This window comes from Salvelinus fontinalis, chromosome 19 (assembly GCF_029448725.1).
Source record: "Salvelinus fontinalis isolate EN_2023a chromosome 19, ASM2944872v1, whole genome shotgun sequence".
NCBI lineage: Eukaryota > Metazoa > Chordata > Actinopteri > Salmoniformes > Salmonidae > Salvelinus > Salvelinus fontinalis.
The window spans coordinates 34,383,553-34,397,558 of NC_074683.1; the positions used below are offsets into that span (position 1 = coordinate 34,383,553).

The window sequence follows — 14,006 nt, forward strand, 5'->3', positions numbered from 1 at the left end:
CCAAGTCTAAGGTTAGACCTCCAAAATCCAAGCCCCTTGGGAGCTGCCATAGATGTTACATTATAGGTGCCCATCCAAGAAGGCTCAAGGTCATTGGCCACAGATAAAATCACGTTATATCTACAGTAGATTTGATTGGACTGTCAACATGTCGACATCTGTTACGCTCGTCGTTTGAATGAGACCAAGGTGCAGCATGGTAGGCGAACATCTTACTTTTATTAAAATGAACACCGAAAAACAACAAAATACAAAACGAACGAAAAGTTCTGCAGGCTACACAGCAACTATACAAAATCAAGATCCCACAAACTAAGGTGGAAAAAAGGCTGCCTAAGTATGATCCCCAATCAGAGACAACGATAGACAGCTGCCTCTGATTGCGAACCATACCAGGCCAACATAGAAAATACAACATAGATTGCCCACCCTAGTCACACCCTGACCTAACCAAATAGAGAATAAAAAGGCTCTCTAAGGTCAGGGTGTGACATCATACTTTCTTAGCTAGCAGTCTTCATCATGAATCAAGTCGACAATCTACTGGCAAATCCTTCTAAAATCTTTGTCATATCAAGAGAAATTATAGATGAAACATATTGGTGCTCATCGGCCATTGGACATAAACATTACACAAGTTGGAAATCTCAAATTCAACAACGAGGGGTTTGGAAGGAATCAGTGACAGTGGCTAACTGCAAGCATTGCAGAGCAATCACTAGCCTACTATTCAGTGGCGTGGCTGTGTGGTCCCAAATCTGGGATTAAGGGTCTCTTTTCCAAGTTTAAAATGATAAACATTCAACATTGGCCATGCTGTCAATGAAGAATGATTTGTGCAGCGCGCAAAACTACTTAACTCGGAACTGCAAAAACTTGACTTGAGTTCAAGACAACTGGGAATTCCAGAAAAAACTTAGCTCTGATTGGGAAATACGTTTTGAACAGTCAGCCAACCCGGAATTGTAAGTCTGGAACTCGGGCCTCTTTCTAGAGCTACGATCTGAAGATCAATGACATTATGATTTGACCTTGTTTCTCCCCCCCCAGAGTTCCCAGTTGTCTTGAAAGCACTATAAATCCAGAGAATGCCAGACTTTGATGACAAAATTTGCCCACGAAGTACCACTGTACCAACTTCCTGTTCAAGTGAGCACAGCACAAGGTGAGTTCAAAAATGTATTGTAATGCTGCTGCATAAATGATGTAATATGCCAGGGAGATATGTATACTGTAGCTAAGAAAGTAATACTAAGTGTATGTTGTGTAGTAAGCTGTTTGTAGCCCATGGGTCTCACCCTAATAATTTGGTCTATTTACCCCTCTTAATTTCACCTACTGTTCTGACTTGGTGGTGCACATATAGCCTATAACCTGTTTTAGAGAAATGTAATCATTGAATTTTGTAAAAGCTTTCATTGTCTTATATGCCCCCTTTATATATCCTACGGTTCTGACTTGGTGTACAGGGAGAACACTAAGAACTGCCCATGTTCTGAATTCTCCCGCTGTACATTTCAAAAGTGCTAAATAAATAGTTATATTGACAACGTTCTGTGTTCTGTCACGCTTTGTATGAAGAGATTCGGGAGACAGGCGCAGGAATGCGTAATAGTTTTTTTTATTAAGCCCCAAATTACGGCGTGCCGTGTAAAGGCACAGGGATGAAGACCAAACAAACGCGTAACAAAAACACAGGGTTGAAACCCAAACAAAGGAGCGAAGAGTACCTTGAATAAATAACACTAGAGCACAATGATTAACTCATGGAACGAGACCCGTAATCAGCTGCGCAATCCACAAGGGCACGAAAGGCCAAAACACAGAGCACAGGTACTCACACGCACAAACTGACATAGTAACAATAATCGACTAAGACAGAGGGTACATAGGGCACATATATCCAATTACAATCAGAGGGAATAGGGACCAGGTGTGCGCAATGAAAGTTCGAGAGGGATCCGTGACACGTCCTTCCTAGCTCACTCATTAATGTCTTAATCACAATTGCGGATCGCCTCTTATCCTCTTGTCGTCCCCTTATGCCATAGTTTGTACATCTCAATTGTCATTATAAACCACATTTGTTTAAGCAAGTCAGCCATATCAGCTACATTTTTGGGCCAATATACCACGGTTAAGGGCTGTTCAAAGCACGACACAATGCGGAACGCCTGCACACAGCCCTTAGCCGTGGTATATTGGCCATATACCACAAACCCCTGAGGTGCTTATTGCTATTACAAACTGGTTACCAATGTAATTAGAGCTGTAAAAATACATGTTTTTTCATACATGTGCTATATGGTCTGATATACCACAGCTGTCAGCCAATCAGCATTCCGGGCTCGAACCACCCAGTTTATAAATCAGATTGACTTGCACTGCTTCCCACCGATGAAAATCAATAGCATCAAACTATGAGGTGCATTGCAGTAAAATGTATCATAATTCTCCTTTTCTCACTGTTTTTTGTTGTTGTTGCGCAATAGTTTGGTGAGTTCATGTTCATCAGTGATTTTGGAAAGGGGGATACCTAGTCAGTTGTACAACTGAATGCATTCAACTGAAATTTGTCTTCTGCATTTAACCCAACCCCTCTGAATCAGAGAGGTGAGGGTGGCTGCCATAATCGACATCCACGTCTTCGGTGCCCGGGGAAGTCGGTTAACTGCCTTGCTCAGGGGCAGAACGACAGATTTTGTAACCTTGTCAGCTCGGGGATTCGATCCAGCAACGTTTCGGTTACTGACCCACCGCTCTAACCACGGTGGTGGTGGTGAATATTCCCAGCTTTCAGCATCTAATCACACACACTAATATTTCTTCATATTTACAGTGGGGCAAAAAGGTATTTAGTCAGCCACCAATTGTGGCTGTTCTCCCACTTAAAAAGATGAGAGAGGCCTGTAATTTTCATCATAGGTACACTTCAACTATGACAGACAAAATGAGGGAAAAAAATCCAGAAAATCACATTGTAGGAGTTTTAATGAATTTATTTGCAAATTATGGTGGAAAATAAGTATTTGGTCACCTACAAACAAGCAAGATTTCTGGCTCTCACAGACCTGTAACTTCTTCTTTAAGAGGCTCCTCTGTCCTCCACTCATTACCTGTATTAATGGCACCTGTTTGAACTTGTTATCAGTATAAAAGACACCTGTCCACAACCCCAAACAGTCACACTCCAAACTCCACTATGGCCAAGACCAAAGAGCTGTCAAAGGACACCAGAAACAAAATTGTAGACCTGCACCAGGCTGGGAAGACTGAATCTGCAATAGGTAAGCAGCTTGGTTTGAAGAAATCAACCGTGGGAGCAATTATTAGGAAATGGAAGACATACAAGACCACTGATAATCTCCCTCGATCTGGGGCTCCACGCAAGATCTCACCCCGTGGGGTCAAAATGATCGCAAGAACGGTGAGCAAAAATCCCAGAACCACACGGGGGGACCTAGTGAATGACCTGCAGAGAGCTGGGACCAAAGTAACAAAGCCTACCATCAGTAACACACTACGCCGCCAGGGACTCAAATCCTGCAGTGCCAGACGTGTCCCCCTGCTTAAGCCAGTACATGTCCAGGCCCGTCTGAAGTTTGCTAGAGAGCATTTGGATGATCCAGAAGAAGATTGGGAGAATGTCATATGGTCAGATGAAACCAAAATATAACTTTTTGGTAAAAACTCAACTCGTCGTGTTTGGAGGACAAAGAATGCTGAGTTGCATCCAAAGAACACCATACCTACTGTGAAGCATGGGGGTGGAAACATCATGCTTTGGGGCTGTTTTTCTGCAAAGGGACCAGGACGACTGATCCGTGTAAAGGAAAGAACGAATGGGGCCGTGTATCGTGAGATTTTGAGTGAAAACCTCCTTCCATCAGCAAGGGCATTGAAGATGAAACGTGGCTGGGTCTTTCAGCATGACAATGATCCCAAACACACCGCCCGGGCAACGAAGGAGTGGCTTCGTAAGAAGCATTTCCAGGTCCTGGAGTGGCCTAGCCAGTCTCCAGATCTCAACCCCATAGAAAATCTTTGGAGTTGAAAGTCCGTGTTGCCCAGCAACAGCCCCAAAACATCACTGCTCTAGAGGAGATCTGCATGGAGGAATGTGCCAAAATACCAGCAACAGTGTGTGAAAGTCTTCACAAGGTTTACAGAAAACGTTTGACCTCTGTCATTGCCAACAAAGGGTATATAACAAAGTATTGAGATAAACTTTTGTTATTGACCAAATACTTATTTTCCACCATAATTTGCAAATAAATTCATTAAAAATCCTACAATGTGATTTTCTGGATTTTTTTCCCTCATTTTGTCTGTCATCGTTGAAGTGTACCTATGATGAAAATTACAGGCCTCTCTCATATTTTTAAGTGGGAGAACTTGCATAATTGGTGGCTGACTAAATACTTTTTTGCCCCACTTTTTGCCCCATCCCCCGTTTACAACTATTAGCATATTCAGGAAATGACAGCATGTGAGACCGCATGGTGAACATCATTAGCCGTAGTCGACACCATTAGTGGCTCATTTTAATGGAGAGGGGGGAGCTAAATGTTGGGGCCCCGGGCCCTGGGGCAATGCTGCAGAATGAAGTGCTTTCCTTCACCCAAAGCAGAATCCTCTCCCTTATTTAGAGCCTCATTGTGTGTTTACTATGACGAACAGCTGCAGGGCAAAGTCAAGGGAACTCATCATATCTCACAATAAGTGCTGCTCAGAGAGAGTGTGTGTGAGATGTCGTTTCCTCCATCGTGCTACAGTAGAACACACTGACTGATGGTGAGATAGGTGAGAGACAGCAGATGTTGCCTATGGGCTCTGTCATCATTCATATTCATCTCCTCTATGCACAAGAACACACAGTCCCAGGAAAGGTCCTTTAAAAGAGTAGACCTTTAAAAGAGTAGACCTGCTGTGGTTGTTTACATTTTACATTTACATGTTAGTTATTTCGCAGACACTCTTATCCAGATCGACTTACAGTTAGTGCATTCATATTAAGATAGCTAGATGGGACAACCACATATCACAGGCATAGTAAGTAGACTCTTCCTCAATAACGTAGCTGTCAGTAGTTTAGTCAGACAAATTATTTTTTAGACACGTTCAGTGATATTTGAGTGACTAGCTCAGAGGAAGATAATGAATTCCCTGTTGTAGCCTATTTATGGAGAAAGACGTTGTGAAATTAAGGTCCCTGCACATTTTTCTCATGTTATTTATTAATTGTCCTTTCATTCATACACTGCATTCAAAGTCGTTCCATTCTCTAATTACATCCATCACCCATCTCATCCCTGATGGGCCTACTTAACCCAAAACAAATGTAATTTCCCTCCCTCTTAATCTTGAACCACTCCATTGTCCTTCATCTCAAAGTGAATTGAATTAATCTCACTGTTTTCCCTTGCCCAAGCCCAAGGGAGGGGCGGGAAAACACAGGTTTAGCCTGTTGTTACCAGATGCAGAAGCAGACCTACCAGAAGTGAAGAAAAGTCTCTCCATACATATATGCCTGTTTGGCCCTGGGGGCAGCCACATGTTTTAGAGTTATGTGCGAATTAGTTCACCAGATGTTGAACAGACACCTTGTTTCAGCCTTCCAGGTATTTCTGCTGAATTACATAATGGACCGTTTAGTGAATTAACTTTATTAATACCTTCATCTTGAGGTGTTCCACTTATTCAGCCACAATGATAATGACTTTTATTTTTTTTACTATCAGGGAAATAAACTTGCTGGCTTCTTTTCATCTCTGAACATGTCTCTATTTTCTGCTCCTCTGAGATCCTGAAATACCAAGAAATAGAGGGCGCTGTCCTCGTGGTAATGTTGATTGCCTCCACGAGGGAGAAAGGGGCGGACTACTGCTTCACAAAATTACCGGGGAAAGCGATTGGTTCACTGGCGGCCCATATATACACCCCCGTACGCATCGCTGGGCATTAGCCACAGTAGTTTTTCGGTGCAACGAGGAAGCGTGTGAATGAAAGGCTAAACAATATCACAGCACAGGAGCAATTGTTATGGGGGATCTGAATACTGTGCGGAGCTTTTCTCTTTGAAGTCAGCAATCTACATACATTTTAAGAAGTCAATGAAGGACACAGGATCCAGTCAAAAGCTTTCACCGAAATCCGGGATGGATCCTAACCAGAGCGTGAAGCGTAAAATCGTGGTCGTTGGGGACAGTCAGTGTGGAAAAACTGCTCTACTTCACGTCTTTGCGAAAGATTGCTTTCCAGAGGTATGTTGTTGGATGTTGTTTGGGTAAATACGAATAAACTTGCGTGTTTGTGCGGTTTGTAAGGCGTTACTTGGGGAAGTGTTGGAAAATAATATTGAACTTTCGTGTGCACTTTTAGCACATGCCAAGTCTTCCATTATTCAAATGATACGCTTGCAGCGTTATGGATCAAATTGTGAAGGAAAATGTTTTTTTGGGTACAATTCATTTTAACATTGTTGGATAATTTTGTGTGTGATCGTCAATGATGCGTTGTACATTCTTTGTTATAGAATTATGTCCCAACGGTGTTCGAGAACTACACAGCCAGTTTCGAAATCGACACGCAAAGAATAGAACTCAGTCTCTGGGACACTTCAGGTGCGTAACTTTGCATTACAATGTTTTATTTTAAATCTCCATAGAATTTCTTAAATATGACAGTGCCACAGGGAACGAGTCCGACTGGAATTTGGATTGGAACAGTGAGCGTTCGAATTAGTCAACATTTCTTAACATTTCAATTTGTGGGGAATCAGAGTGCGCTCTGCCTGAAATCTTAATTTGACGGGTCATTGATATATTAAACAAGCCCAGTGAGTGGAGAGACTCTACAGAGATTGAACTCGGTGACGCGTCTCTAGCATGTTGGAATGGACCGCTGTAGCGCAAGGATTTGACTTCAATGTGCAGTGTCTACATCCACACCTGTCTCGGCGCATCTTGGTCCAGAGCTGAGTAAAAACAGATGACGCCATTTGGCACTCAGTTGAGGTTCCAGCTAAGAAAACAAACACAATACATTTGCAAATGAATTATTTATATTGTGAGTTTTGCATAGCATTTAGAAAAATACCTTTAGAAAAAGGCCTGATTGGTGACAGCAACAGGCTAACGGAACTTAATCACTCGGCTGCCATTTGGAATAGTTTTTGATGACTCAATAAATGCTGACACATTCCTTACACCTGTTCTTGCTCCAGACATTTCCCCCATAGAGGTCCCGACCCTAAAGGCGTTTGCATAGTAGGTTCAGTTTTCTCCTAACAACTCGGCTAGGCGAAGTGAACGTATGTACCTCGCATACTCTTAAAATATCTTTGTTTGAAAAACGAGAAGCGGCATTAGTACTGTCTCTTCGTCTTGATACACCGTGGCTATTTAATTAAGTTTAAATTAATATAAGAACTTCAACTTATTACAGATTTCTTGAGTTACCGAGGAGGTCTTAGTCTTTCAATTTTACATTGACTAAGATGTTTGGTCCATTATTTCTCAAGTGAAATATTTTGCATGACAACGAACACTCAATCTCCTCCACTGTTGCACAATTAACTCACTGTAGGGGGCGTAGAATTAGGCTACAGAATTTAGGCTTGCCCCAAGAAAAAAATGGGTGCATGAACAGCTGAAAACCCTTGCGAGACCATAATATAACTGTTTCGGATGGGAAGCATGTGGACACCCTTAAGGCGTCAGTTTGGCTGGTCCTTAGCCGCACTCAGCTAGGCGAACTTAACGAGTGTGCTCGCATGCTCTCTTAAAAAAAAACTTCGTTTGAAAAACTACAAAAAAACGGCAGTAGTACAATTTGTCCATTTTGAGACGACATAGCCAGTATACGCTTCCTCAAAATAGTCATAATTAAGGTGACACAAATCTGTCATTCATTTTCTAGTTTTTGAAGACTAGATCTAAATAGCGCAGTTTACATCAAACGAAGGACTTGGTGCAGTATTTGTTAATGAAAACAAGTCATATCATTGAATGACAAGACTTTATTGAAGAATCCCTACTGTTGCCCAATAACCGACGAACCGTAGACTACCGATGTCTGCTTGCCTCAAGCCGAAAATAAAACCTTACCGAGGTCCAAAACGAAAACGTAACAATGTCAAAGTATTGTAAAGACCCTTGGTTTATAAGCGCTGAAATCGACGATGCCGCACGAGCATGCTTTTGCAGCACAGTCCATAGCGCGCCGGACTTCGGGCTAGAAGGTCGATGGTTCGAGACCTGCTCCCTGCTGTTTCATTACAGTATACATGAAGTCTTCCAAACTGTTTCGCCTGGGAAGCATGCGGACGCCTTTAACCCAGCCCCAGGTGGTAATTATTTCCTATACTACAGCCTCTGAATCAGCCTGGACTGACTTGGGGATTAGGCTGCTCAACTCCCACGGCTGCCTGCTGTAGGGGGAGGAAGAGCTGTGGGCTGCTTCTTCAACTGGGGGGGGATAGGAGAGTTCTGGGCAGCCTCCCCTCCTATGTCCACCAGCTGATTGTAGCTTCCCATGTGTCTGTCCAGGACATTACTCCGTGACTACACCACAGCTTCAGGAAAAGTTCAGCTCACCACACCAGGCCTGATATGGGTCATGTTGGGGAATGTCTTAGCTACACTGGGCAATATTATTTTACAAATGTAATCTTATAGCAGAAGCTGTTCATGAGGGATGTTTCTGTCCAGCATTACGAGAAGCCAGATGTTTTAGTGTCTTGTGCTAATGTTAAAGCAGTTTGTTTGGAAGCATCACTATATACTGTATGTTAATGGTTCTCGGGTCTAGCCATTGGAGCAGATGGTTGCAGGTACCTGGCAGACAGCAAGTGTAGGTTTATAAGCTGTCAGTTGTCTCACCTCTTAGCCTCAGGCTCACCACTACACTGTTACTATCTGTGCATAATAAATTAGGTCATGTTTGTTATTGAACCCACCTTTATCACCCAGTGTAATGAATGGCATGGTTTGTAAAGAGACACTGACTCGCAATCAGGTACAGGAAGAAAGTGGGGCACCACCCACCCTCTATTGCTGACTGGGTCCATCGCTATTGTCTTTCTGCAGTGGGGTTTGTGGTTTTTGATTATATGCTTATTTCAAACTGGAAGTCTATGTAAGGTGACTCATTAGATCTCCCACTGACATCCACCCGTTTCATGCAGATGCCCCTAAGGCTGGTAATTTACCTCTTGGAGGAGCACGTCAGAGAATGAGTGCCTGGGGGGCAGGCTGTTGCTCTGGTTTTTAGGTAGGGTGTAGTAGTCAAGCACACACAGCATTTGGTCATTGCTGTCACTTGTTTGCAGCTTCTTGATGTCTTTAGTCTGAGACGAAGGCCGTAGGACAGCTTGTTTATCTGGCTTTTTAAGGATTTCATGATTTTGTAGTTCAGCCCTTGACTGATATGGCTGGGCTGCCCTCTAATATGGTAGCACTGGCAGAGCTCTTAAATGTGGGTTGAGTGAGTTTGAGCTGCATGACATTCACAAGAGGCTGGATTTTTCTATGCACAAAGACCCCATTGTTTGCAACGCTTTATTTTATTTATTAAGCTTGTTTTCAAAACTCTGCCTATATTGTGAGCAAAACCTCTCCTTTTATATCTGATGTACAGTGCCTTGGGAAAGTATTCAGAGCCCTCAACTTTTTCCACATTTTGTTACATTTTAGAATAACGCTGTAATGTATTAAATAAAAAATCCTCAGCAATCTACACAATACCCCATAATGACAAAACGAAAACAGGTTTTTAGACATTTGTGCCAAAGTGTTATACTTTTATATAAATAAGTATTCAGACCCAGGGATAGCAAACTTACTCCCTGACACCATGTCACTGTAGGCTACTGTGCAATTAGACTTGAAATTCAGCTCAGGTGCATCCTTTTTCCATTGATCATCCTTGAGATGTTGCTACAGCTTGGAGTCCACCTGTAGTAAATACAATTGATTGGACATGATTTTGAAAAGGCACACACATGTCTATATAAGTTGACAGTGTATGTCAGTTGACAGTGCATGTCAGAGCAAAAACCAAGCCATGAGGTCGCAGGAATTGTCTGTAGAGCCCTGAGACAGGATTGTGTCGAGTCACAGATCTGTGTGTGTCTGCAGCATTGAAGGTCCCCCAGAACATAGTGGCCTCATCATTCTTAAATGGTTTGGAACCACCAAGACTCCCTTGGTCAGGGAGGTCACCGGTCAGGGTTAGTCACCTCAGTGTTTTTAGAGGTCCCTGGAGACCCTTCTGTGTAGAAATATGTCCTCCATCATACAGGGATGGCTAAGGAGGAGATGGGTATGTGGCTGTCGGAATCAGGGGACTGAACAAGCCTCAGGGCTGTACTGAAATGGGGCTAATGAGCTGTCTGTCAGCAGTGCCATCGACCATCGTCTCCTTTTCCTGTGCTCCTGTATTCTAGATTCCAATCTAGCCTGCTCCTAATCAGTTGTCCAGTCCACCTTTTTATGTTGAGACACTCTTGGGGGGGAGGGGGGGTAATAACTGGTGGGATCTTATGTACTGTACAGCAGTGACCAGGGACGGGAGTGTCTAATTTTGTTTCTTAGATGAAGCTTTGAATAGCTAAACTAATCAGTGAAACCCTTCCCTTATCTGCTCCATTTAGACGAGGTCTCCTGTCCTAATTCTGACTGGGGGCTCTGGGCTGGGTATGAATGGACGCCAGAGCTCCGAGCAAGGAGCGCGTGTGGGAGAGCCCCATGAGCATATTAAATAATTACACAAGCTTTTACTAATTTATGGATGTCCCTAGGTGTTGACTCGCACAGTAGCCTACAGTGACATGGTGTCAGGGAGTAAGTTTGCTATCCCTGGGTCATTCTAACACATGCGCTGTGTAAAATCTATGTAACTGATGAAATGTTAGTTTTTAGCACAGTTACAGCGCAGAGGAGATGTGATGGTGTATTCATTTGACCTTCTTTGCATATTTTGACCTTGCTCTTACGCTTGTCTTTGCAGGTTCACCATACTATGACAACGTGCGACCTCTCTCCTACCCGGACTCTGATGCAGTCCTCATCTGCTTTGACATCAGCAGACCAGAGACCCTGGACAGTGTACTGAAGAAGGTGTGTGTTTCAGGGCTTGTATGCCCTGTATGTTGTAAGCTACCTCTGCTTTGCCCCTGAATTATAGTAGGAAGTGGCCTGTCCCACTAGCATTTTCACTCAGCCCCCTTGACCCTCTCTGAAAGGCTTCTTTTTTACTGGGTCAAGTGACTTCAGAAACCCCAGTGCTCCAAATTACTTTACCAGGCTGTACCAATGAGGGGACTCATTAGGGTTGTACCATTTGAGAGGAATGTGAAAACAAACTCACGTGAGTGTCAGTAGTCCAAACGACCTTGGTCGCCCGGATTCCAGACACGGCTATTGTGGGTCTGTGCCCTTTGACCTGTGACGTCACCAACGCTCAGTATTGCACCAGCTGAGAGGTGTGTTGAACAATTCTGAGCAGACGTGGCATTGTGAGGGGAAAAATGATCCAGGCTCTGAATAAGCCTGGGGAAGTGGAAGAGGGTGTCTTCCATTACTTCAGTTGCGCGACAGAGCGACCTTGTTTTGTTTTCAACGATGACCGCATGATAGAAAGAGAACGAGAGGGTGTGTGGGTGGTTGACTTGTTGAGATGCTCCAGTGTCCATCAATACAGCCCTTTATGCACATGCTTTACTCACAGAAGCCCAAATCGTAACTTGATCTGTGCGCATAACAAAAAGTCAAGTTATCAACGCAAAACTCATGTTTTCTGACGCTGAATATAAACCAATCCTGTAAAAGCACAAGTTTTTTTTTTTACTAGAAGTGTTGCTGATCTCTCCCATTCTCTTTCCTCTGTATAGTGGAGAGGAGAGATCCAGGAGTTCTGTCCCAACACCAAGATCCTGCTGGTGGGATGCAAGTCAGATCTCCGCACAGACCTCACCACACTGGTGGAACTATCCAATCACAGACAGACACCCGTGTCATACGATCAGGTAGGCGCTACATGCATTTTGCTCGTACTTTGACACTCACTAAGATGCAGTTCGCAGTTTTTATTGGACTTGTACTGTATGTCTTTCACTTGGCACTAATCATTAATAAATGTGGCATCTGTTTACAGCTTTTTTTTTTTTAAGTCTGCTAAATTGCATAGATTTTCAGTACTGAAATATGCTTGTTCCAGAGTCTTTGTTCCTCTCTCACCCTGATTCTCTGTCTCAGGGCTCCAACATGGCCAAGCAGATCAGTGCTCCGTACATCGAGTGTTCGTCTCTGCAGTCTGAGAACAGCGTCAGAGACCTCTTCCACGTGGCCACGCTGGCCTGCGTCAACAAGGGCAACAAGAACGTCAAACGCAACAAGTCCTCCAGGAGCACCAAGAGGATCTCGCACATGCCCACTAGGCCCGAACTAACCGCTGTCACGTCAGACCTTCGCAAAGATAAGGCCAAGAGCTGTACAGTCATGTGATTGCCCTAGACTAGGGCGACTGACTGTTGTGGACTGTGAGAGGAGCAGGTGGGTGGTGAGGACTGTGAAGAGAGCCCCTCCCCCCTCCTTCTAGACATGCATGCAAAGCAGTGAGAAGGCGGGTTATCGCCGCACATTAAATCATCAGGCCCCCCCACCCCCCCCAAAAACATACCAACCTACATCTAGCTGCTCTACTCTGTGTCATAGGAGAAGTGCACAGGAGAGACTGAGGCCACTGAAGACTTTTTAAAAAAGGATGGTCTTTAGTGTATTTTTTTTAAAGGTCAATAAACTAATCCACAAGAAAGAGGTGCTGACTTGTCAACATTTCTTCACCCGCGGAAATGACATGCACTTTTTTGGTCCGGGATCTGGACAGTAAATGCGCTAATGTGGTGTCAGGTTTTGACTTGTCCTCAAAGAAAAAAAGTGTACTGTGGATTCACCACTGAGTGAAGATCCTTGTTCCGATGCGAGAGACCACTGCTGTGTTCTGCTACAGTAAAATGGTTTCCGAAGAGAAATGGAGCTATTGCGCTGGCCCCCAGGTCTCGCACTTAGTCAGAAGTTCGAAAGGACTGCCTGTGTTTTTTGTTTTGTTACTGCCTTGATGAGTTTGCCAAATGGAATTGGGATGTTTGTATGTTTTTGTTATAAGCTGTTGCACACTTACGACAGAGCTGAAAGCCTATTGTGTTCTAGTACGTTGCATATTGTTCTAGTGCTGTTTCCGATCCTCAGCATCGCCTGCGTCCTCCTTGTTTTGCTGTCTTTTATAATTTTACAACCAAAGAAAAGCTTGACAGAGTGGCGATATCGCTCAGAGTAACAGTTGCTGACTACTGTTGTGATTGGCTATGATCGTTATGCAGCCAATCAATTGAAAGGATGTGCTACATCTCTTTTTGAGGACATCCTACACCCTGGCTCCTCTGTCACTGGGTAGATTTCAGCTGTGGTGTCTAGCCCCGACGCGTGTCACTCCGTAACTGTAGGGGTGAACACCCACGCCAAGTTTTATATGCAGGTTGGGGTTAATGATGCCAGTGCTGAGAAGGTCACTGAGCTCAAATCCATTATTGCACTGATTCTGTTCAAGGATGTCCTCAGCTATGCAATGCACGGATTCTGATGACCAATGTCTAGTTTTCAATGTTTGCTGGTTGAAGGACTGTACAGTGATGATTGATTTGTGTGGCGCTCTAGTGCAGGCTACACTTTACTCAGTCGATCTCTGGTGCAAGTGCATCAAAATCCATAGCCTACTTTAATTCAAACGCATATCTCATAGCTAATATCATTGTTTGGCCATGGGCTTTGACTAGTTCACTGGGTCAGTAGGCAAAGTCAAGTAGCTAAGTATAATTAGCCTGCTGTAGCTATAGAGGCTGTAGCCCTCTCCAAGCAGCTGCTGGTAAAGTAGTCCTAAATCGAACAGCTGCAATTTTATTTTCTGTTATCATAGTACTTTGGTGTTTTCCAATTTCTCATAACTGG

At 43.7% G+C, this 14,006-nt stretch overlaps 1 protein-coding gene across 1 annotated transcript; it reads left to right on the top strand.

Moving 5' to 3' along the window:
* The first annotated feature begins 5,949 nt into the window (after positions 1-5,949).
* LOC129816657 (rho-related GTP-binding protein RhoE) lies at positions 5,950-12,667 on the top strand. The gene is made up of 5 exons (XM_055871407.1): positions 5,950-6,263; positions 6,536-6,623; positions 11,011-11,120; positions 11,894-12,028; positions 12,258-12,667. The coding sequence occupies exons 1-5, from the start codon at positions 6,114-6,116 to the stop codon at positions 12,504-12,506; spliced, it is 732 nt and encodes a 243-aa protein (XP_055727382.1). The 5' UTR covers positions 5,950-6,113; the 3' UTR covers positions 12,507-12,667.
* The last annotated feature ends 1,339 nt before the right edge of the window (positions 12,668-14,006 follow it).